The 26,088-nt window shown below is 42.4% G+C and overlaps 1 protein-coding gene across 1 annotated transcript in view; it reads right to left on the bottom strand.

The window, feature by feature from the left end:
- Positions 1-25,638, bottom strand: part of grin2aa (glutamate receptor, ionotropic, N-methyl D-aspartate 2A, a) — a 157,029-nt gene extending 131,391 nt beyond the window's left edge. The window contains exons 1-2 of the mRNA XM_034142383.1: positions 25,172-25,638; positions 14,462-14,965 (exon numbers count right to left, since the gene is read on the bottom strand). Coding sequence (XP_033998274.1) covers positions 14,462-14,962 — 501 coding nt within the window. The 5' untranslated portion in view covers positions 14,963-14,965; positions 25,172-25,638. The remainder of the gene's footprint in view (positions 1-14,461; positions 14,966-25,171) is intronic.
- Between the last annotated feature and the right edge of the window lie 450 nt (positions 25,639-26,088).

Raw genomic sequence — 26,088 nt, 5'->3', positions numbered from 1 at the left:
ACACTCATGAAACTCGTATGTAGATGTATTTGGCTAAAAAGCTTTAATGAACTATTTTATTAGCTGGTTGGCATCGCGACACATTTAGCTTAGGTTGGTTGAGACCAAACATGGAGCCAAAAGAAGAGAAGATATTGCACTTAAGTCCAGAAACATGACTCTGACACTGCATATCTGCAGGATGTGTTAAAGGTGGGGTAGGTAAGTTTGAGAAACCGGCTCGAGATACACTTTTTGTTATATTCCATGGAATGCTCTTAACATCCCGATAGCAATGAATATCTTAAGTGCTTTGACAAAAAATCCATAAAAAAATGTCATCTGTGGAAGCCGTAGTACTGTAAAAAGCACGACCAATCATTTTAGCCGGCCCGGCTAAAATAACTGGATGGCCTACCTGCCTGTCAGCCTTCCATCTGTGCACAAACTTATCTCGTGCCCTCATTGGTCATGTGCACGTGCGTGTGTGTTGGAGGAGGGGCTCTATAAGGAAGTGGCAGATTTTCTCCGGTTGTGTATTTTCAAATTCTAGCGATCTCGAGCTGGTTTCTCAAACTTACCTACCCCACCTTTAATAGGCCATGACAAGTTATTGGTATCTGAAAGCCGGATTGACAGCTTCTTCTGCTTCCATCTAGTGGCCAAAATATCACTTAATACTTCTTTAAATGGTGTTTAAGTGAATATAAATGTGCATTTATCTATCGTTAGCAACTAGCTTTTTTCTGCTTTTTACACTGAGCCTCTCCATGGTCCTTCAGAAGACTGGATCTCAAAGAGGCATTCAGTGGCAATGTAGAGTCAATAAATATTCTTCAAATTGTTTTATTTATAATAATAATACAATGTAGTGAGGAACGGATGCTGTCAGGCCTCCCATTGGAGAAGATATTCTATATATTAAGGTCTAGAAAGCATGTGTTTGAGAACGTATGGAGGCCCTTCATTGATTATGTCAAAGTTCAGAATTTGTATGCATTTTTTATTTTGAATAATTACCTTTTAATATACAGATGAAGCAGGTTTCTACCTGACTTGGCTATCACTAATATGTGATACAGTTCAACACATTACCAAAAAAGGTGTTGCCCAAACATGAATGAAGCGCAAATCCTATGAAAATAAATAGTTTGTTATTCATTTAAAGGGGACCTATCATGCAAAATGCACTTTTTGATATCTTTTATACATAACTATGTGTCCCCGGTGGGTCAGGGAACTCACGCAGCGTCAGAAAATAAAACCCTCTCTCTTTTCCTCCGTACCCAAATCTCTAAAAACGGGGCTACAACGGAGCTGATTCAGATTTGCGTCCGATATGACGTAATATCGGAAATGTAGGCTGGCTTTACACCCACGGCCCTATCAGAAACAATGCCCGACTGTTTTGGACGTAATATGGTCGGTGTTTACATTAGCATCGCTAACACTCAGAGCTAACCTGTACTGCACAGAGCATGTGTGTGAAGAAGCAGGAAATAAAAAGGAACTCACCTTATGGTATAACCGGCAAGAGAGAAAGCCTTTGAGCTCCATACTGTTTCAGAAATAATCCTTGATAATCCATGATATGGCGTTTCATCACGGCAGTATTTAGTTTAGACGGTAGCTGCCGGGTCCCGCATGAGCTCAGCCCCCTCCTTTTTTTTAAAGCTTTATACCCCAAATCAGCACTTTTGAAACAGGAAGTGAAATAGAGGGATATGAGGCATGGCTAGAATGGGTGATCTGTTTGGTATTTTGAGCAAAACACTTCATAGACATGTTTTTTATATATTTGTATATATCTGAGACCTATGCTATTGCCTAAAAATAGCATGATATGTCCACTTTAAGTCAATAAGGCAATTCCATGGGGAAAACATTTTCAATATTATAATCCTATTATACATTTGCATTTTTCTTAAGCCCTAGCCTTATCACCTTGAGTTCCAGGAGGAGGGATTTGAGGGTCAGGCAGTGTTGGCAGTGGCAGAGGTTACATACAGTAATTACAGTATGCAGGGGTATGGGGGGGGGGTTAATGAGATGCGCACTGACTTTTCCCAGCAAAACCTTATCGCTAATAACCACACACTATCAACTTAATTAAAGACTGCCTCTTTAAAAAGCCCATCAGCCTCTCTCCGGTTTTCTCTGTACTTCTTCTATCTTTAACTCGCTCATTTGTGCTCATCCCATCTTCTTTCTTCCTCCCCGTTGCTTTTTCAAGAAGGAAGCTGTTGAGTCATCCTTTCGTTGTCCCCATTCTCTTCCCTCCCTATCTTTTTAAGTCAGCGGACTCTAAGCGAAACACTACAATCTAAAAAAGCTAAGCGCAACATCAGTTACATGATGTGACACGACACTTAAAGGACTACATATTAAGGACTCTGGAGTTAAAAGAACTGAGAGCGCTGAGACAAGTTGCAAATGACCTGAAAACTAAAAATAGTTCCCTTCCGAAAAGTCGTTCACTGCAGCAATTTGAGAGCGGGAAACAAAAATGTAAAGGGACACGTTTGGGGCTATTGAAGCCTATTTTATAAGAAAACATTGTCTTGCAAAAAGCTTCCAAATCATGTATCTGTCACATTGACTTATTGCTAACTAGGACACACAGTTCATACCTTAGCATGAGCTGGGGCTATAAGTACTACCTCAGTTCAAGAGGGTTAGGGGTCTGCGGCTGACAGACACAAGGACACTCCAGTTTCTTGTCAGGCTCGACGAGACCTCTTAAGTTGTCTTTCATGTTAATGGATGTGATGCGGCATCCTTTTTGAGAGCAAAGTGCTGGTTGTACATTACGTAGAATTGGAGAGTGAGGGAGAGGGGGGCCGAGAGAGACAAATAAACTGAGTGTGCCAAGAAAAACATGAATAATGCCCTTTTCCTGAGAGACCCCCACTGCGCTCGCAGCTTGTTCACCGCTTGTCACACAGGGACATCCTTACAAGTTCTTTTTTTCCCCCATCCATCCATCCTCGTGCCCATCTAGCCCGCTACTTCAGGACAATTAAGGTTGACTTCATGCTCCACGGGGCTTTCCATCATAATGGAGGGACGAGTGAAACAAGGAAGAGGCTCGTCGGACGGATATTTAATTCATGTCACTCTCACTGCCTGCATCTCTCCGTTCCCTGTCTTTTAGCACAGCTCACTGCCCCCAACATGGTGCAGTGCTGGGCTAGGCTACGCTACGCTAACACTAAAGGAGAGACTATGGTGCATTTTAATGGAATTGGGGCTGCGAGAGAAGCAAGCCAGCCCTACTCTAACGCGATTGTGCTCGTTCACTGCAGACACTGCGGAGTTATGTGGCATTTCTGCATGACTGTGTGTGTGTGTGTGTGTGTGTGTGTGTGTGTGTGTGTGTGTGTGTGTGTGTGTGTGTGTGTGTGTGTGTGTGTGTGTGTGTGTGTGTGTGTGTTCTTTTGGGTCAGAAATAGACGGAGTAGAAGGGAAAGAAATGGAGGGAAAAGATTGCCAGACAAATCAAACACTAATACCTTAAGAAAGGCAAGGGGCATAGCTTGGTTAAGTGTGTGTGTGTATGTGTACAGTATGTGTATGTGTATGTGTATGTGTATGTGTATGTGTATGTACGTGGAAAGAAAAGGGAGTGCAGCTGTTGCCAACTCCTTTCGACATGGCTTCGATAGATACGAGGAGAAATCTCTCACAACGATCTTCAAACACTTAACAAGAAGGCGATGGGAAAGAAGAAAGAGAGAAGGGAGGACAGATAGACTTCCAAGATTAGATGATAAATGCAGATGAGAGGAGGAGGAGGAGGAGGAGGAGGTGATGATGGAGGAAGAGCGATGCACAGGAAGGCAGGGACACCTGGTTTGATAGAATAGAAACACAGGAACAAGGCAACATGCAGTGTTCAAAACCGTTTATAAAAGATGTGTCGCCCCTAAAGGAAAGTTGAGTTACTTTCTTTTACTATTTCTCAATGACCTATTTAAAAATGGTTTGCTAAAACAAAACCTCCCCAAAATGTCTCCTGCCCTCTCTATCATCTCTACCTCCTCTATCCTCCGTCCCTCTTTCTTCCGAGCTAAAGTTTGAGGAGTGGGAGGTCCATTTTTTCTGCGGCTCATCTAATTAGATCAAACTTAAAGCGAGTGACTGTTGTCTGACCTCCCAGCACGTTGGATTCTTTTTTTCAAATCCCAAAGAAGCTCAGAGGCAAGGCGTCATCGTGTGTGTTGTATTCTTTTTCAAATAACTGCAGAAACACTGGCTACAGACTGCACCCATAATCAGGGAACAATGGCTCTACACTGCAGCACAGAAAAACACACGCAGTTAAATGTGAGCGCACAATATGAGATGAAGATACCTGTGTGTGTGTGTGTGTGTGTGTGTGTGTGTGTGTGTGTGTGTGTGTGTGTGTGTGTGTGTGTGTGTGTGTGTGTGTGTGTGTGTGTTGCACCATTCAGCATATTCAAGCCTCACTGCCCTCATAACAAGTAGCTTATAAGAACTTTTTTAAAGGCTCCCAGGTTTCCCTCCTTATTACTAATCTTGAGGTCTAAACCCCTCAGCGGTCTAACTGACCTCATTTCCACAGCTGCCATTTTGAATTTACATTGCTTTTAGGAGCAAACTTTTAAAGAGAGTGCAACTTTCAAAAAGGAAATGGTGCATCAGCGAGCCTAGAAGTTTAAAGTGGCAAAGAAAGTTGGAGAACAAGACAATAGGGGAGTAAACGATCGAAACTGTTAAGCTGTAGAGGGGGACAAGACAATGTTTGCTTCTCATCTTTAACATTTAAGCACTGGCTGTCTTGTCATTAGTCGTTTTTGATAAAATTAGCACTACTTCACCGTTGATTGGAGGAACTAGCTTGGTTCCTGATGCATGCACACTAGACTACTATTGATCCTGGTGTCTTTACTGCTTACTGTCATCGTAGCGCATTACCCACAGGACTTAATCAGGATTTGTCCGCATACTGTATGGAGTCATATATTTGTTGCACTAGTCTACTAAACTGAATAGCTCTCTTATTAAAATGTAAATGATATTGTCCATCCATGTTATTGTACTATCAAATTCTTATTCTATACTATATACAATGTTTTATTTTGTCTTAATAATTATTATTTTTCTGGGTTTTGTCTAACCCAGGAAACAGGGGCGCTGCACCCTCTTACTTTTGGCCTCATACCTAAATGCCTATTTTTTTTCCCGTAAAATGTTAAAGTGATGCCAGAAAACAATATTTAAGTTCGTCAAAAACTGTATAATTACTCCAAAAATATAAAGATATTGTCAAATAGACCGTCAGACTGCATAGACAGCTTTGTTTTTACGGAGCTGCGCCGTCGCATTATTGTTTACGTCTGCGGTACCATCTTGTATACGGGCGCCATGTTCTCATACAAGATCAGCACACATTATAACTATTAATACTATCATTATTATTTTACTTAAATATTCATTTATTTGTATTTTTTTCCTCTTTCTATGATTGTGGATCTATATCCAAATTAGATATATCTATGTATTTTTGTATGTATGTGTATATAAATTTGCGTATGTTTTTATAAACGTATGTTTGGGTTAACAGTATGTATAGTATACATGCTCTGTAGGACCCCATAGCCTCAGTCTATAGCTCATTCAGACACGCCCTCTGTTCCCTACTTGTTAACCCTTTCCATATTCTGATACCTCTCTTTATAACCCCTATCCAATGTGTTTTTTAAGCTACTGTAGACCTCTTGAACAAGCTGTCAATCTAAACTCCCCTCTGATGTGCTCAGGGTTACACATACATATTCATCTCAACATAAATAAGCCATCAGGTCAACATCCCTGAGGGCAGACTTAGTTGATGTGTATCTGTGTGCATGAGTGGCAGTAGGTGGTAATAATCAGGCGTGACAAACCAAGCCCTCACTCACATCTCCGTCTCTCTCCCTGCACTGTGACTGTGATTGACAAGTCCTCCTGAAAGATGCCTCTAGTCTAGTTAATAAGTAGCCGTCGCTCATAATGAAGCCGTTTCCACTATGTACCAAGCATTAAGATCCAGTGAGGTTCTGCAGCTTAATGCAGACAATTTAATCAGACAAATTGCAACATTAAGAAAATGAGGGAAATGATTCTATGAAAGCTTCAGGGACCGGAGCTTTTATCAATATGATACTCACATGGATGCAATTGCCTCATGACACAACGATGAGCAATGAAAATACTTTCCCAGCTAGTAACTGCATGCATGTGTTATCTGTATATTAGTCAGGCTTATGGGCTGAGATGACAGAATTCTCTCCTCCAAAGCTGTGATAGCTGCGTTATTCTCTGTGTGCCTCTTCAGTGTCTCGGTCGCCGAGCTTATGTTATATTTATTGTAGGGTATTTCTGTCGGCTTATGGTGGCTGACAAGAGTCGAGTCAAGCAGATCAGAAATTCAATTTACTGCTGAGACACTTGGGTTAATCAACGCAAAAAAAGATGGAGGACCCAAAAAACGCGCGCACACATTAGTCTGACAGTCACTCATGCACAAAAACACACACAAGACAAACAGACAAGAGGATTAGTCTGATGTTAGCCGGGCTGCTGTTTGTTTATCCTTGTAACGACACCGCACAGTGACAATACGCTCTATCTGGCACACACAAAAACACTCGTACGGCAACAATGGCAAACAAATAGTTGGAATAGATGTTGAAGTGGCGCACAGATCGAATGTTTCATGAGCATCTCTCAAGGCTTCTGAAAAGAGTGTCAGAGGAAGAAGGTACAAAAAGAAGACTAAGTATCAGCGGAAGGGTAAAATGGAGAGTATGTAAGGAGATTAAAGACTCAAGTAAATGCCTACACGGGTACGACATCTAAATCAATTTATATTCCTGGTTAGCTATCACATAACGCAGTGTTAGTCCTTCCATCCCCAATCTTTGTCAATGAATTTAAGAGTCGAAAAGATGCTTTGGGGAGTAACAGAGCAACGGCTACCCATTTAGATGATTTTATTACTTAACAGCTTTAAAGGTGGGGTAGGTCATTTTGGAGAAACCAGCTCGAGATCGCTAGAATTTGAAAATACACAACCGGAAAAAATCTGCCACTTCCTTACAGAGCCCCTCCTCCAACACACACGAACGCGCACATGACCAATGAGGTCACGAGATAAGTTTGTGCACAGATGGAAGGCTGACAGGCAGGTAGGCCATCCAGTTATTTTAGCCGGGCCGGCTCAAATGATTGGTCGTACTTTTTACAGTATTACGGCTTCCACAGATGACATTTTTTTATGGATTTGTTGTCAAAGCACTTAAGATATTCATTGCTATCGGGATGTTAAGAGCATTCCATGGAATATAACAAAAAGTGTATCTCGAGCCGGTTTCTCAAACTTACCTACCCCACCTTTAACTGACCTGACTCGTGTACCTGACTACAGCTGTCCACTGTCACATTGAACTTTCTATGTGTGCGTGTGCATGTTGCTGCAACTCTGTGTACTCTGCTGTTGTTTCTGAGGCTGAGGCTCTCCTGAGAGACGTATGGAAGAAGCGACAGAAGCCATAAGAAAGATAAAGAATAGAAAGAGGGAGTCGAGGACACCGAGAGAGGAGGGGAATAGAACAAAAGTGAAAAAGCAAGAGGCAGAGAGAGAGGGACCCAGTAAAGCTCAAACTCTGCAGCACAAACTTCCTACACTTTGAAACAGAGGCCATCAGGGAAAGGCAAAAAAAAAAGAGGGTGATGAAGAAGAAGGAGGAAAAGATACTCATAGAAAGCGCTAACAGCTCCATTTCCTCTAGTCCCACATATTCATTTAAATCGATTCCCTTTGAGAAGTGAGGGGCCATTTCTCATCTGCATCTAGCTATTGAACACACACACACACACACACACACACACACACACACACACACACACACACACACACACACACACACACACACACACACACACACACACACACACACACACACACACACACACACACACACACACACACACACACACACACACACACACACACACACACACACACACACACACACACACACACACACACACACACACACACACACACACACACACACACACACACACACACACACACACACTTATGGTTTTCATATTTACAGTAACATACAAACCGAGAATACAAAACCAGGAGGATAATAAGTCAAGTGTTACCATGGGAATGAGGGCAGGGTTACCGCGGGAATAGGATATCTGACAACATCCCAGTGATGTCATTATCGAAGTCGGCGCACACATATGGCCAATTAAAGACACACACATACAAACTGCCTCTGTTGGCTCTATATTGAGACACACACACACGTTTATATACAGGTGCGCACATACGACAAATATTTTCTGTGCGGCGGGCTCTGTGGTTGAAGACACTATAGTTAAATGACAGTATGATTTAAGCCAAACAAAAACAAATGTCTCCACGCGGTAATTGGACAAACTCATGAGTGATATCATAAAATGTTATTCCTATCCACTCTCTCCGTCGCTCGCTCTCCTTTTCTCCCTTCTGCTCTGATTTGCTATTTGACATGAGCAGGAAGCTACAAACATCAGAGTGATTGCCTGTGTGTGTGTGTGTGTGTGTGTGTGTGTGTGTGTGTGTGTGTGTGTGTGTGTGTGTGTGTGCGCGCGCATGTGTGTGTTTGCGTAATTATACAGCCTGAGGGGAGACAACAACAGGGACGGATGAATAATGTCCTTTGATCACAATAACACCACACACACACTAACATTTGTATCTACTACATTAATGCTGGCAGTTACATTGGGTGTGTTTGGTTAGTTAGTATAAAAAACTTTTTTCAGTCACATGACAGCTGCCATGGATTACATATAAGCGGCGAAAATATCTAATTGCATGCGGGGAGAGCAGCACTACACTGGCCTTCAAGGGTGGAAAGGTGAAAACTGTTGAGCCTCTGACAGCACAGTGGAGATCTCTTTGTTCCCATACAACACATTGGCAATGTCAATGATGCTTCAAAGGGATTGTATGTTGGCCTCTTATTCTTGACATATCACAAAGATTTTTTTAAATAAACCCCTCTGAAATCGGTGGATGGAGGTCAGGTTGGTTGGATTGGTCAAAAAAAAATAAAAAAACCTTTACAGAGGATGTGTTTGTTTCCCGTGTGTAATTAGAAGACATTGATTAAAACGTACTTCCATAACTTAAATGATGTCAATTCCTATTTCAACCCTAAGCCTTTTAAACCTGACCCATAGTTTTGTTGTCTTAACATAATCATGTAGTTCTGTTTTGACCATAATCCTTGGGGTATTTTATTTGATTTCTTTGAGATTTTAAATGAATCTCTTCCCTCTGAGAGATATTTGGTTAAAAAAAACACAATGGTGCTCTAGGAGGAGATTCAGGTGATAAGGTGGGGGGGGGTGTTACCTTGGTTGGTTATTGGCTAATGGTTGCACAGGCCATTTTGCATAATAGGTGACCTTTAAGGGTGGGGGGAGTATAACAATGGCCGCAGCCTCTTCTCATCCTGGAGTTACTTGTTTTGTCTCTGCTTCGGTTTGGGACCAGGATCAGTATTTGCCTAAGCTTTTTTCACAAGCTGGTGAGCTGCTAGTCCATTGGAGTAAGTAAAAAAGAATGCAGTTGGGTTAATGCATGTGAAGGGATGTGGCTATGATTAAGGGCAAGGGTCGGGCTGGGGGGGGGGGGGGGGGGGGGGGGGTTAACTAAAGGGGCAGGACTGGGAATTGTGAGCATTTGAGCCTCAAATAGGATAAATACAGGTCACCAGGTGGAGGGTAAGGGTTGGGGGTGTTGTGGTGGTTAAGGTTAGGGGAAGTCTCTGGGGAATCCGGTGGTGGTCCTCACTAGTATAGAAAGACAAAAACGTGTGTGTCCATGTGTTTCTTTCTGGCATAAAGGCAGTTAAGGTCACACACACATTCATATCTGCAGTGTTACATTTCTGAGAAAAACGGTAAAGAGCATCCCAATGTTTTCCAACTCTTTGAACACTTTCTGTTTTATTCAGAAGCAAAGTGTTTGTTTTTCCTCAAGATTTGAGACTGACAAGGAAATCTCCCATCGCTGCTGTTAACACATCTGGTGCATTCGGGCCATGATTAAATTCACAAGGCTTGCTCTCGGATAAAAAAAATTTAAAAAAGGGAGAGAAAAGCAGACAGCTGCAGTGGAAAAACACATCAGACAAATTAAATTGGAAGTGTCAATAGGCGACTCTGAGTTAGGGCCGACACCAACATAGACTTGAGAAATACAGAGATTGTCCGTGACCAACACGATCCAGTTGCAAGTATTGACCTCCGAGCACGTCGATAACCGTTTAGCCTGGGAATTACATGAAGCCAATCAACATCGCCGGCCCAGACATCCACCCACACAATCACAGCGGCAATAAGGGAATGAACAAGCCTTAACAAGTTGATATAAGAAAGGGAGAACAAAAGCGACAAAAGAACTGAGGTTTTTTAATATTTTCCTACCAACCCAGTTTTAAAGGAGCTGCCAGGTTGATACCTTGGTGGTGGATTGCTGAGAATGCACTAAGGGAAGACATTTCTTTCCTTAATCAATAATGTATTATTTTCAATACGGGCACGTTGTGCATTATTCAACAAAGGCAGAGTTATGTATGGAAGGGACTAACGCAAAGAGATACTGCAACATTTATCTAATTAACAAGGAAGGATGAAAGACAGATTGGAGGGTAGAGAGTGGGGTTGAGGGACGAAACAAGGAGAAGAAAGTAACGACACGAGGCATAAATAGTCTTTTTTATAAATAGGGAAGCTCTCAGATAGTATTCTCCAGAGGTTGACGTGGAAACAGCTTTGACTGGAAGTCCTCAGCACCGAGAGACTTAGCCTCCGAGTGACGGGCAAAGGAAGCACACACACACCGGATATATCAAGTGCACGAGGCTTTAAAGCATATATACGCATGGAAATTTCATGCACACCCCAGTACGAAGGCGTAATCGTGAATAGACAAACATGCTGAGGGTCTTACAAGGCGTACTCATTGGAGGCGAGCTTCTCCTCATATTTCACATGAGGATTAGCAAAAATCTGCATGGAACAAGGCGGCAAAAAGACTCCGCTGCTTACACTTCAGAGGGTAACTGTATAAACCTTAACCTACAGAGGGTGAGGAGTTATATAAACTTTAAACTGGGAGGGTAAAACACTTTGTAAACCTTACAAGGAGAGGAAGAAGCAGAGGACACACTAGAATAATCTTAATCCTTGTTTGGGATAGAAACACACTGCAGCACTCACTAAACAGATTAAACCGCTGTATTTTTGAGTGGGGTTGGGGGGGTTATCCAACACTTAAAGTCCCAGTGAAACGGAAGAAAAAGCATCTTCAGCTTCTGTACTGGGACATATTGCCCATTCAAGGGGAATTTTTGAATTTAAAGTGGACCTATCATGCTATATTTGAATAATATAGTGTAGGACCATACCTATATAAGGCATATTTATACTTTTTTTGTTTCAAAATACCAAACAGATCATGCATTTTAGCCATGCCTCATTTTGCTCAATTTGACATTTTCTAGCTCTGTTTTAGCAGGGGCAGATTCTGTGAGAACAGCACCACCTACTGGCCTGGCATATGTACTACAGCGTCTCCAGCGCTTTCGAACGGCAATGCCGTGGTTGTCTCCTCCTGATTGGTGGAGTTGGCCCAATAGCCGTAGCGCCACCGTCCTGACGTCAGGACAGTGTTCAAATCTGGATCAGTTTTTATCAGATCCGTTGCAGCCCCTTTTTTAGAGATTTGGGTATGGAGGAAAATAGAGAGGGTTGTGTTTTCTGACACTTGGTGAGTTCCCTGGAACACCGGGGACACATATTCATGTATAAAAGACGTACAAAAGTGCATTTTACATGATAGGTCCCCTTTAACTGAATTTATTTTGCATTTGTTTGGATTGCTAAAAAGTGGGCGGTATTATAATGCAGTGTAAAACAGAGATGACTGACTGCAGATGGGTTGCTAGATTGGTCATGATAGGATGAAATTGGTTTGCTACATGTTGTTTTGCAACTAAACGATTGGTATAAAAAAAAATGTTGATATAAAAAAATAAATACTGAGATTCACTTTGTATTGTTTGGTTGGCATATAGGTGCACAAAATCACCAGGGGCATTTCTAAAAATCTTTAAAAAGGCATTTTTGTTTTAACTGAACTGTAACGACATCACAGCCACTATTCTGCTGACTCTAAATATAACTGATCCCAGGATTTAAAAAATATAAAATACTTTGTTTAGTCGAGCATGTGAGACAGGACATTTTAGGTATTCACCTCAGGTGTATCAAGTTATTTTAGCAAAAAAATAATGAAGAATATTTAGATAAAGCTGGATTAATAAATACATTTTGATAATATATTCAGTAAACAAATGTGCCAAATATTTGCTTACCTTAAACCACTCTAATTATTTTTGTTATTTCCCTCAGATACCCAGTACGATAAACGTTCTCAGGAAAACTTAGCATTCCCAAAAATATTTGGCAATCATTTTGACACATTGTGAAGTGAATTTAAAGCTACCCACAAGGGAAGTTGAAAAAGAACACAAAGAAAGACAAAGCGGCGGGTCGAACGCTTTAAAGTGGATTATTTTCACCTCATCTGCTCCGGCAAAATAAATCCTCCTGGTGTCAAGGAGCCGAATTGCTGCTGTTTGAAAAGACACCCGCTGACAGAGGACATGAAGTGTGTGTGCGTGTGCGTGTGCGTGTGCGTGTGCGTATGCGTGTGCGTGTGCGTGTGCGTGTGTGTGTGCTAGTGTGTGCTAGTGTGTGCTAGTGCGTGTGTCTGCTGAAGTTGGTGGTGTGTGGCAGGTGCCAATCAGGACACTCTGTAATTCCCCTCCACTCAGCCTTGCCTCTGTTCAAGCTGAGAGATTATCCCTCACACCTTCATTTCCCCTCTCCACCTCCTCCATTTCAACACTTCCTCCCTCCTCTTCGGCCCTTTCCTCCAACACTTAGCCCCATCCCTCCTCTTAAAAGTGCCACGTGTAGCATTGCAGGATCAATAAACCATTACCGCGGTAACTTTAAGACATTTGTATATTTGCTGAAAACAAACAAGATAGTGGCAGAGGTGCTAACCGGCCTCTGCACCGCATGTTTTATTGTGGGCCTGGGGTCGGATTAGGCGGGAAATCTGCTGGAGCGCCTGAAAGAGAAATTGCTCCGTGGCATGAAATAAGAAGAGGGATGCTATTCTTTCAGTGCGACTGCAGCTAAAGATTTGTGATTTTCCTGCACTGGAGGGTCTTGGAAGAAGAGAAAGGTTTAAAGAAAAACAAGTCATCCTCTTAAGGGAAGGGTAAGAAAAGACAAACAGAGGCTAGGATTTATAAAAAAGTGTGCTAGTAATTTTGACAAAGACTAAGGGTAACAATACCATTGGATAAGACCCCAGGGTTCGCAATAATTACACCAAGATGCTATATTTGTCAATAACTTGTCAATGAACACAATGATGCTATTTGTAGCATCTTTAAGTCTGGCTAACGCACTGTCTGGTAAGCCTTCTTTCATCTTCTGGGAAAATAACACAGATAAGAATATCCTCATTGTGATTTTTGATGAATCCCAGGAGCTAAGCACTGCCTCATGAATCCACACTATCATGAGCTGTTCATCTGTTCCCATTCACAGTTCAAAGTGATTGGCAGGCGCGGGGCCATTGCCTATTCATATTTGATAACCAATGAGGACTCCTGCACTTTGTCTGAAGGAATCCTGCACCGTGAATTGAGACTTCTAAGATTACAGCTCACTGTACCACACAGTTGCCGTTAGCCAAACTTACAAACACCCACTCCTTCCATCTTTACTCACCCTCTCCTCCTCACTCATCCATTATGTTTCCTGTCCTTCTGTTCTCTACTCTTTTCTTACACTTTTTCCTCCAACACTTCTCTGCAGATACTTACCTCATCCTCCTACCTCCTTAAAAACCTCCACATCACCTCTTTCCACCAATGCTAGCATTGGTTCTTATCTGTATTTGGTGCAGAATGAGAACAACTATTGGATTGATTGCCTTGAACCTTTGTCATGGTACCCAGAGGATAACCCTAACCCTACTGATTTGGTGAACTTTTAATAAAATCTTAATTTATGACCGAATACCTGCAAAAACATTTTCATTTTGTCATTTTTTACATGATTGCAATGGCCAAATAAGTTGACATCCGAGTGTATGTTTGATTTTGTCGGACCAGCAAAGACCCAAAGTCAGAACTTCTTTGGCAAATCATTTCAAACCAAAACAATCATTCAAGTTCATAACTCATCCATTCGCCAATTCAGTCCAAACCATTCACCACCTGGCTAACTTCATCCATTCATCAACAACATCAATTGAGACATACACTTTTCCAGCAATCATCCACCAACCCATCATCCACACACTCATCATTCTCCATACCTTATCAGCCATGATCATGGACGACCCTCCGTGGATGCCCAGGATGGGAATAAGTGTCTGCGAGGAAATAAAATCCAAAATCTGGGCGATGGCCTCCTGGTCGGTGCCATCCCCAAACACCACGCCGTGGATCTTTGTCCCGGACATCAGGTCGCACATATGGTTGATGATGCTTTTCGGGTCGGTCTCATTGACCAGTAGTGTGACCACATTGACGTCGATGGGGTCCTCCTTGCTCCACAGCGCCCGGATGTCCCGGTCTGAGATGTAGCGTGTGCGTCCCAGGATAACCGCAATGTTCAGGACCGGCACTTTTTCCGAGGCGGCGCTACCTCGCTGCTTTTGAGCCGCCACAGGGTCCGCAATCAGGGTCACCACAACCAGGAGGGCAAAAGATAGCAGCGCAATATTACTACCATCGCTACTGCTGGGACCGCTGCTCCTTCTACTCCTCCTCTTACTCCATTTGCTGCTGAGGGACATTCTGTCAAACCACTTCATCCCCTGCATGGTGAAGGATGATGGAAAACAGATGATGGTAGATCAAAAAGAGAGAAGAAGGTGGCAGATGGGAGAGTGGAAGGATGATGGCAAAGGGGAAAAGACAGGGGAGATAAATTGTTAATACACAGCTTTTCAAGCCCACACATTCAGGTAGCATATTTCTTTTTTATTCAGCTTCTTCTCAGTAACATTATTAAATAGATAAACCTTGCGGGGAGGGAAATGGCCTTGAGAGGAAGTTGCGGAGGGGTGAGAGAAAAAGAAGATGACTAACAAGTATATTCTTTATGGTCACGACGCTAGCTTTTCAAAATGATTCAGTTGCAAGCTGTGCTGTTCGGAGGAGGCAGGCAGACAGTTATCAATTTACTGCGTAATGTCTTAAAACCCAGCTTTCGGCATGGACTCGTGAACAACAAGGGGGGCGCTATGAGTGACAGTAAGAGACAAATTGTACTGAACATTCACATAGACTCGGTGCAATTACACGTCCTGCCACATCACTTTTATGTAGGAATGTGACAATGATGGGTAATTTGCATCTTGTATTAAAGAGTTGAAGTTTAGTCAGATACAGTATAGTATCTATATAGTAGTGTATTGCTAGAACTAAAATAGTTCTAGCAATACATTATAACGCAAAGTGCCGTTTGTTTCTTGTTAGCGATGCTAGCAGCATGGCTCTAGTCATGGACGCGGGAAGGGGGGCTCCACTGGTACCCGCACCCCCCCTCCGCACACCCAAACGCGGCGCACCTACAGTGTAACGGCCCGTCCACACAGCAGCGTTAAAAAATCTTGGAACGCTTCTGCCCATTCACTTTGAATGGGGTGACGTCACTTTGCCTCACTTTTTGCCGAACTGCATTGTGGGCAGCAGAGCGGAGATTTTCAGGATTTTCAGGATTCAAAGTTGAGCAATGTTCAACTTTTGAAGCTGAGGTGGAAGCGTCAGCCAATCAAATCCCGTGTATGCTGGGAGAGACATACCGCAGGTCATTTCCTCATATTCCAAAAAATGGAGGAGAAATTAGCGGTAGGGAATCACCCGGTGCTTTATGACCAGTCCCTATTTACCTACCGGGATATAAACTGGAGGAGCCAGGCATGGAGGGAGGTGGCAGAGACAGTGGTAGGTTTTCGCCTGTTTGGGGAGTTTATATCCAGTTTACTTCGGGCTTTTTGGCTTCGTATGTCGGGGGCGGGAGATTCATGTGATTGGTTGTTGGTGCCTTGCTCGCAAAAAATCCCCAAGCTTCAGATACGCCCACCTCCAAGATTTTTTTTAACGCTGCTGTGTGGACGGGCCGTAAGCGCGCCACAGTTTCGCCGCTGCGAGGCTCCACTAGCATTGCACTGTTCAAGCACAACACCATTACTACAGTTGTATGGAATTGCATTTTCTTTTTCAATTGAGCTGAAATAAACTCTGGTGTGAATAGTAAAAATGTAAATAATAATAATACAGTTTTGATTACTGTCAGTCACATCAATGACATGATGCTGATGCTGTTTTTTCTTCACCTGTGTTTTATAGATTCTTATATAAATTATTTTAAGTAAAAGTGGTGTCACAGCTGTCAGACAGTCACACGCAGATCATTTCGTATTAAAGAAGTAAGTATAACGTCAATTACATAACAGCTGAGAAAGAAAGAAACAACACACTGATATAATCCAGAGAGGGCTATAAATAGATTGGGCTGCCACTGCCGGCTTGGACAGAGGGGCCAGAGGGTCAGATTGGGGTTTCCTCAGTGGAAACAAATGTGTGTGTATGTGTGTGTCTGTGTTTGAGATTGTCTCACTCTGCACCAACCAGAGCAGAGGAGCCGGTGACGTCATTATCACACACACACACACATCATAATCCCACCGCCTCAGTCCCGAGAGAGATAACACTCTCTGGACCTCCTCGGGTGCAGAATGCTCGGGGAGCATAAAACATGAGTGAGTATGTGTAGGTTTATCATCATGTGTAAGAGCAGGTGTGCTGAACAGTAGAGCGTGAGCAGAATCAGAAGGGCATAAAACATATGGTCTCATAATGTGCCCATGTGCACCGCTGACGATTTATGGATTCACTGACAGGAGCGCATGTGTTTTGCATCAGTGCGGAGGCTGTTGGTGCATGATTGATTCGCAGGCACGGTACTTTATCGAAACCAGTCCAGCTTTATCACCGAGATCATAAGGAATTAGTTTAGTTTACCAAATGTTCCTTCACATTAACATATGCTACCAAACACTATGAAAAACACAGGGTGATATCCACATGTTAAACCAACCAACATCCTGTCATAATCAGGCAGTCAAATAAAAAGACTCTTGGAGATGTTATAGTTACCAAGGAGATGATGTTTTCACTCCTGATTCTTTGTCTATTTGTCTCTTAGTTAACTGGGTAACTCATAAAAGGTGAACACTTAGGTCAAGGACGAGTACAACATTGATGCAGATCACCAGATGTTCTTTTTTTTTTTAAATTGCATGATAGGAGGTGAACTTAGTGTATTTAAGTCGACTTATTAATCAAGTCATGTTGTGTGTATTCAATGATTGCATACAAATATTTTAAATGTGATGAAGATCTAGATGTTCAAGAGACGCAGACTTTTGAGAATATTAAAGGTCCCATGTCATGGCCATTTTTACTGATCATATTTCCATTGTTGAGGTCTACTAGAATAGATTTCAATTGTGCAATTTTCCAAACTCACATTGGTTTCTCATACAGCATCTCTGTATAGTATGTGTATTCACTCTCTGTCCTAAACGGCTTGTTGGAGCTCCTGCCCCCCCCCCTCCCTGTGAGCCCAGTGTGCTCTGATTGGTCGGAACGTTGCGAGGCTCGCTGCTGCTCGCCGCGGACAGGTTTCCGGGTCGGCGATACAGCGAGAACAAGCGAAACTCACACACAAACACTCACAGCCGAAGTAAAAACAATAAGTGTGGCTTGATATTGAGTAAGAAAAAGGTTTATAACGCTGTGAGAATGGCTCCGCGATCCCAACTCGTCTATTACCAGCGTTCAGGGAGCTCTTTGCAAGTCAATGGGGACTCCCTGTTAGTTAGCCAAGGGATCCTGGTGTGTGAGGTGCTCCGCAGATTGGTCCATTTGGGCCAATCCGGTAATTTGTTGCTGATTTGGGTATTCACACGTCACAGAACCCAGGAAGAAAACAATGGAAAAAGAGAAATCTCCAACGAGGCGTTCTGGGGCAGCATAGACTGGTCTTTTCTGTGTTAAGAGTTTTACTCGCTACAGGGTGTACTTTGAGGGTTTTTGACACTGCAGACCGTTTACATGCATAAAAACCTTCATAACACACAAGGGGACGGGTAATAACCGGAAAAGCATGACATGGGACCTTTAAATTAATTAAATATTATATATGGGCAAGAATATGCACTCTTAATCATGTGTTACCTGTTTTATAAGTTTATTTATAAAAAATGAATTAGCTACTTAGCATAGCAATTCATTCCAAATTATATTATCTGCAACAACTGAAGCTCAACTGGCCCTTTTAGATTCCCAGTCCTCATAAACCTTTTCATAAGTATCCATACCATGATATATACGTCATGTAATAGAGGTTTTTTTTCTATGAATTTCGAAAGATGCCCCTTGACCCTGCATGCCCTAAGAAAGATACAGCTGCAATGTATTTGTGAGTATGCTTATGGTTCTAGATTACTTTCTGTGGGCTAGGATTTGTCACACCTTGTGATTCTGTGATGAAATTGAGAGTCAAGAGGAAGGCTGAATAATGCATGTGGGCTCACTGTGTCATACTGTGTTTTTAGACAGGCAGAGGCCTACTTGTCCCTCCCTGTCCGACTGAGCATAAACACGCTTGGAGCTGACCTGAGGATGAATCATCCCAATCTCAGCCCATTCACTGCAGAGGGAGCATCGAGGCCTAATACATTCCAAGTGTCTCTGTCAACAAGTTGCCATTTTACGTCACCCAGAAGCTGTGAGGTTACGTTAAGATATGCCCTGACAGTTTGTGAAATCACCTCCATGCTGGAATTCTTCCTTTAAATCCTGCTTCACTTTCATAAATCAACGCATGTTCAAAAAGATCACAATGGCATTATACAAAAATATGTTATGTGACCTTTGGTGAAGAATGTTTTACCATGAAATGAAGCCAGGGGAAGACATATCCTAGCCCCCTTTTATATACCACTGTCTTGCATTAAGTTGTAATTGAACTATGTATATTATACCCCAAAATATGAAACTAATTTATATGAATTTGATTTATTTATTAAACCATTAGGCTGAGTTTTTCTTTCCAGTTTTTTTTCTCTATATATTAATAATTTATATATTTTTTTTAAAGGAACTCTTTACAGATACTGTACATATATAAATTCATGAATAAATTATAAAAACAACACCTAAGATATACAACATTTATTCATTTCTATATTTATTTTTTCTTCCACGTAAGCTAAAACTGCTTTCCGATTTAAGGCATATTAATATATATATTCAAGAAATCAGTTCAAATCAAAGTATGCATGGACGAACTATAGCTCAAGAAATACAAAGTAAAAGAAATTATTGCAGTCTTTTGAAGTGTTGGTCAATAAACTGCTTCACCAAACACTTGAGATCTTCTCTGACATGTTCTACGCTACAGAAGAGCCCCCATGTTGCTATTTCCCCTTTCAGGTCTTGCTAAAGAGTGCTCGAGCAGCGCGGACTCTCCCTGTCAAGAGGCATTAACTCAAGCCTTCTGGGTGAAGGACTGTCTTCATAATCGCTAGACAATCCTGCCGCTGCAGCTGCTGCTGCTATTATCATTTTAAGTATTTCATTTCACTATTAATAACCCAGTATCAGTCGGACTATCAAAATGTTAAAATGCCTTTCATCAGCAGTTTCTGGAGGTTATGGGAGAGTTATGAAGCCCCCTCAGTCTGGGAAGATCTGAGCAGAGGACAGCGTTACATAAATGCTTTCATATGTACTGTGCACATGCTGTTTATGAAATATAGATATGCAGCCTCTGTTTTCATGAATACTATGTATGAACTGGTTGGGAAACATCTTACTGTTATCACAACAACTCCCATTTGAGCTGCAGATGGCGCATTTACAGAAATGTTGTTAAAGTTGAATTTTCCTTAGCAATAAATGGATTAAAATGAACTGAAAATGAGGATGATAGAAAGCTCCCAGGCCATTTCAGGACATGTTACAAATATTTTAAGAAAGCACCCACACATATTTCACTGTGGGTAGCTGCAGTTATGATGCATGGCACATCCAGTATTATAAAAAAGGTCAAAACAGTACCGATTTGGTATATTATGGTATTTATAGTAACAGGCGATGCCATTGTTGACGAGATTATCTTCGTTTCCAATGGGCGGTGTCTGTCAACAAAAGAGGGTTTTTTTTTCTATCTTCCCTTGTCTCAACTCTGCAGCATCACAGGGGGATTTTAGGGCGAGAAGGATAGTGGGAAAAATGAAAAAAACCGTCAAGGGAAGTAAAGGCAATGCACCGACATTCAGAATATACAAAGAGAAAGATGAAGAAATAGAGAGACAGAGAGAAACCCCTTGGCAAATCGGATTGGGGCGGTGTGTCGTCACACAAAGGCTATCGTGTCTTGGCACCACAACAGTAAATGATGTTTGGCAGGCACATCCATAATATGGCTATCATGCACACACACTGATAAATATGTCCTACCTGACACACGTGTATGTTCATACCAAGTCTAAAAAACCTTTTTCAGTGATCAGTAAATAATGAAAATGGTGTTTTTTTTTCTCTATCCTATGTTCCTTTTCATACAATTAGAAACACACTCTACACACTAGCGCTGACTTCTCTCTGACCGCAATTCCCACATGGGTTCATAGCCACATAGCCTCTGTTCCTAGTCCACACATAACTAGGTTTCACAGCCATCAATAATTCAGCCGCATTATCTTTACATGATGATTCATATGATTGCATTTACTGCCGCGGTCACATTCGTTCTTCCTTCTATCCTCCTAAATGGCATTACATTTAGATTAACTTACTGCACACACCCTATAGATCTGATTTATTTAAAGAGTCGGGGCTGGACTCGTTGATACCAAGGACGATAAGCGTATGTTTTCCAATGTTGCGGCCCAGAAGACACGTGTGTGTAAATACTTTGTGGTTTGTTAATATTACATGAGGGTTTTTTTCCCAATCGCACCCTCCATTTTATTCATCGCCAATTAATTTATTCATCCATACTTCCATCCTTTTATTCCCCACTGCACTGAAATTGTAAGTGAATTAAAAAAATGTGAGCAAAATACATTTTAATTTGCCTCTTTTCTGTGAATATGTTAAAGAGGGATGAACAAGATTACATGATCAGAAGAAGTAGATGGAAACGCAAGAATAGAGGGGGTACAAAAAGCATCCACTGGTCGAGTGCAAATGAGAAATAACTTGGACTCAGGAAGGAAAATATATTCTTATAACGTGTTTTAAAACTCCTTCTTTTAAAAACTCCTTCTTTTAAAAGCCACATTGGTTTTTAGGCTATATTTGCCGTCTTAGGTGGGTGTAAAAAGAAAAATGGATTATGCCACATGGCCAAAAGTACAGTTTGAAAAGCTTGGCTCCTTGGTTCCAGTGGAGGTAAATCTTAATGCTCCAGAGTACAATTACTCGCATTGTATTGTCACGTTGGCTGCCATTAAGAAATAGTTTTTATTTATGTTTAGTGTGGGAGCCTTTGGGGGGAAGGGCAGTGTCACCCTCAGTAAAATAACTCAACCTTGTGTTCTTCCATCCCAAGACATTTTCCTTGTCTGCCATTACTCTCCCTCACCTGGTCTTATTCTTTAGTCTCATTCCCCTGGTTTCGAATCAATCTATTTATTTCCATTTCAACAGTTTCCTATTTTAAATTAGATTTAGCCATTTGAAGAAAACAGACAAGAGGAAAAAGATGTATGAATGCTAATATGCTGCTGAAGATAGGAACTATCTACAGGCCTTTGCATACAAATTGACAAGAAGGTTAGAGGCAATTCAAAGGTTTTGGTTCTAAGTCGTTCTTGTTCTTTTTAAAGCGGATACAATGAGAGAAATATATGCCTTTTTAAAAGCTTTTGCATGCAACAACGGTGTCATAATGATCTTTTTAGGGAACATCCTCTACTGCACATAACGTAATGCTTTTTCAATGTCCTGCATTAGCCACTCATTTTGTTTCTTTCCAAATAAACACATTACATTACATGTTACTTGTTAGGCGCTTTTATCCAAAGCGACTTACATACTCAATACTGTGGGCAATCCCCACAGGAGCAATTTGGGGTGAAGTGTCTTGCCTAGGGACACAACGACATGCTGACTGCAGTGGGGTTTGAACCTGTGATCCCCTGATCCCCCTGATCCGATCACCAACGCACTGCGCCACACGCCTCCACCTAACTTGATATCTAGCTTGACCAATCGCACCTTGGCTTAACAGAAGAGGAAGCAAAGCTAACAGACAGCAAATTGTCCAAGAAATTACATCACAGATCCCATACCCAGTTGGGTTGTGGTAATTGCAGTTTCCAAAGCAACGTTCTAAAAGGGGCACAGCAAACCCAGTTCCCCACACAGCTTTAAAACAGTTGTGAAACATCTTGTGTAGCTCTGTGGGAGCTTCACAAAGAATGCCAACGTGATGTCATCAGGATAAAGTGGCTTGAGACTGAAACTTTTAACAGAAAGCTACAAACTAGCACTGCGTTATTTGAAAGAAATCCGTCTGGGAGCTCCAACAAAAGTCGTTATCAAGACTCATTACTGGGATAAAGAATCCAGTGCTTTAGAGTTGAACAAAAGGAACTAAAAGTCAAGACTATCTCAACCTCTGCAGCTTCTATTCAATGGTGAGTTGCTAAACTTTGCCGTACTGTCCCTTGAACAAACCCAGTCTACTCCACGCCTCTTCTGACTGTCCTCTTACTTTTTCAGCTCGGTCCTCTTCTATCCATTTTCTCCCAGCCATTCAATCTCTCTCTCCCACTCTCCCAGGCCCCAGCCATCTGCTCTGTGTGCCCTGACGTGTGCATGAGCACCCATGAGAAGCCCAGTGGAAGTAATCATCCGCTACCACTCAGGCTTCAACATGTTGTCTGCCCACTGCACATACCTCTCCAGCTCCCGACAAACCCACTGTCTGTGTGTGTGTGTGCGTGCGTGCGTGCGTGCGTGTGTGTGTGTGAGACCAACAAAGAAAGAAAGAGACCACTAGCATTCTCTTATATAATGGGTGTGAACAGTGTTTCTCTTTGTGTGCCAGTGTGTGTCTTCTCTCCCTGCACCTGATGCCCAACACACAGTCAATCAAAAGAATGTGTTTTATGCTACACTCTCTTATTTCTTCCTTTAGTGCAAATTACATCAGTCAGATCTGCTTCATTAGCATGCAGGAGGTTCATTTAAAAAGTCTTCTGATTTCAATTTGCTTTATTGGCATGACATGTATGCATGTGGCTGAAGTATATTAAGATGAAGAGTGGATCAATTAAAGGTAATGATGATTATTATAATACAAGCTGATTACACGTCGTCACTCGGGGTGGTTGGAAGTAGGTATTTGTTAAGCGTCTGTGTTGCTTCGTGGCAACAGGAAACAAAGTGAGCTTATTGTCTTGCCGTTTCTGTCTCAGTCCAACAGGAAGGGATTTTTCTTTTCTCTGAAGCCACCTCTGAGGTGATTTCAGACTTTATTCAGCCATGAACGGTTCTGATGAATTTGAAACAGAGCGGTGCAGCCTTTGCAGGAGCAATCTGTTCGGCACTTGATTTTAACCCCTTTTTAGACGAAGTATCCTCCAGAGTGACTAACTTCAACACTGTGCTATTGGTATATGTAAATAGATATACAAATGTATTACAGTACACCTCTCTCTCTCGCACACAAAATCTGAACTCTTTATTTTTCTATACTCATTGTGTGTTTTTCTCCATGAGATACTGCTGTATAGAGGGCAACATTGAGTGTGAAAACACTTCTTATACACAAACACGCATACACACACACACACAAACCTTTGCTAAATAGTAAAAGGAAGCAATCTATAAAAGCATATTGATTACAGTGTACAGTTGGGGCCCTCAATCTACATGTGTGAAGGTATGAGGTTTTTTCATAATTTTCTTTCGCTGTCATAAAATAATATGAATTGACTTTCTATGGGGGGGGGGGCTTCTCAGTGGTGGGAGAACTGCGCTTCAACAACGTGACTGGATCCTAAGAACAGGAGAGAGGGAGAGGGGTGGAAGAGGAGATGTACATTCATTTGGATCTCCCCATTATGTTCAAAGGGGACCAACACAATACAAGTGCGACCCCTACTGGTACAGCGCGTGCCTGCCTTCTGCATCTTGGCCAAGACGCTACTTACAAATATATTTTTTTAGTAGGGCAAAGCCGGTGTTCACTTTCTGTCACGTTACGGGGGGCACATGCGCAACGTTTTCACCCAAAATGTGATTATAACTTTAAAAATACGCGTTGCATTCTTAAGAGATCTCCATAAACTACACATCCTTGTATGGGATGGAGAAGTTGTTCCAAACAGTGGCGCAAGCGAAACCCCCGCAATGTGTCTTGATATAAAACACCAGCGAGCAAATTTATTTTTTGGTGCGTAAAAACACTTTTGTTAAAATATTCACATCGTTTGTTGGCTATACTAACTAATAATTGGGGGGGGGGGGGGGGGGTGTTGAGTGCAAACTAACAAAGGAGGCAGGTTTATTTTAATCCTATAGTGAGTTTTTGGGTGAATTCATAGTAAAGGGATAAACGTGTTTAGCGTGTGCCGGCTGAGAGAGGCTGCATTTACAGATGCGCTTTGAAGCAGCCTGATCTGCGCTCACTGCGCCAGCCTTATGAATTATGAGGAAATTATGAAAACACTTGAGCTGAGAGAAGATCATTTAATGTGTTTCCTTCGCATTTCATACTGCGTGCCTCGCAACGATTACATTCCTCGTGTTTTGGGGAGAGCTGCGCTCCGCGATGTGGGTGCCGCACTTTGGATAAGGGACGCCTGTGGGTAAACCCGCACGGTGCCCGACGATCAAAGGAGAGAGAGGGGGGCAAGAGAGAGACAGAGACGGTGGAAGATCACCACAACCCAAATGCATGGGGGAATTAACAGACACGACAAAGTACTTACAGCATCTCCCTTCCACAGAGCTCCAAAACAGTGGTGCGAGATGACATTGCAACAGTCCCCTCTCTCCTCTGAGAAACCATGCAGCCTCTGACGGGGATCACACTCACAGAACACACTGCACAACAGGAGTAGGAGAAGAAGAAAAATCAAGGAATCACTGGCGATGAATTATTTCCACCGTGTCCCAAAAAAACTGAATGAAATCCCCCGATTTATCACTTCGTAGGCGCGCAGCTGCGAATAAAATCACTGTTGTTGTAATCCAATCTTCATTGCGCCTACCGCGGATTCTCCACTGCAATCTCTGCTGGCCCCGCGCATTGTGGGGGGGCTCAACCTGCCTCGGTGTGATCTCAGCTCCCGGTATCCCGTTATTCCCGTCCCGGGTTAGGAGAGGAAGAGGCAGGTGAGCAGCCGCCGGACGCACACAGAGACGCACACGCACATTGAGTACTACAGTAGAAGCTCCGGCAGCCTGCAAAGCGTGCATGGGACCCGCTCTCTCTCACTTTCTCGCTCTCTCTCAACGTGCACGTGGATGTGCGTGCGTGTGATTTCGCGTTTTGTCTATGCCTGCGCGCTTCTGCAGAGGCAGGGCAGCTGGATAGATAGACGGACTGGCGGTCCGTCGGTCTGTCGCGCAAGGCTCCCTCTCTCTCTCCTTCTCCCCCCTCTCTCTCTCTGCGCTAAAGCTCCTTCAGGGAGTAGCTCAGTCAAACACACACTGATCCAGGCACAGTCGAGCTAAATCGCAAATGATTCAGACAGCAATTTTTACCCTCTTCCCTCAGACATCTCCATTCTCATTTTTGTCAAGAATTACCCCCTCTTTGCCAACCCTTGCCCTCCATTAATTTCCTTTTCGGATTCCTCTACAGTCAACACTTGAGCACCAGATTAAGGGGTTGTAAAAGTGG

The sequence above is a fragment of the Trematomus bernacchii genome, unplaced genomic scaffold, assembly GCF_902827165.1.
Source record: "Trematomus bernacchii unplaced genomic scaffold, fTreBer1.1, whole genome shotgun sequence".
In the NCBI taxonomy this organism is placed as follows: Eukaryota; Metazoa; Chordata; class Actinopteri; order Perciformes; family Nototheniidae; genus Trematomus; species Trematomus bernacchii.
This window is presented reverse-complemented; position numbering and strand designations above follow the sequence as displayed.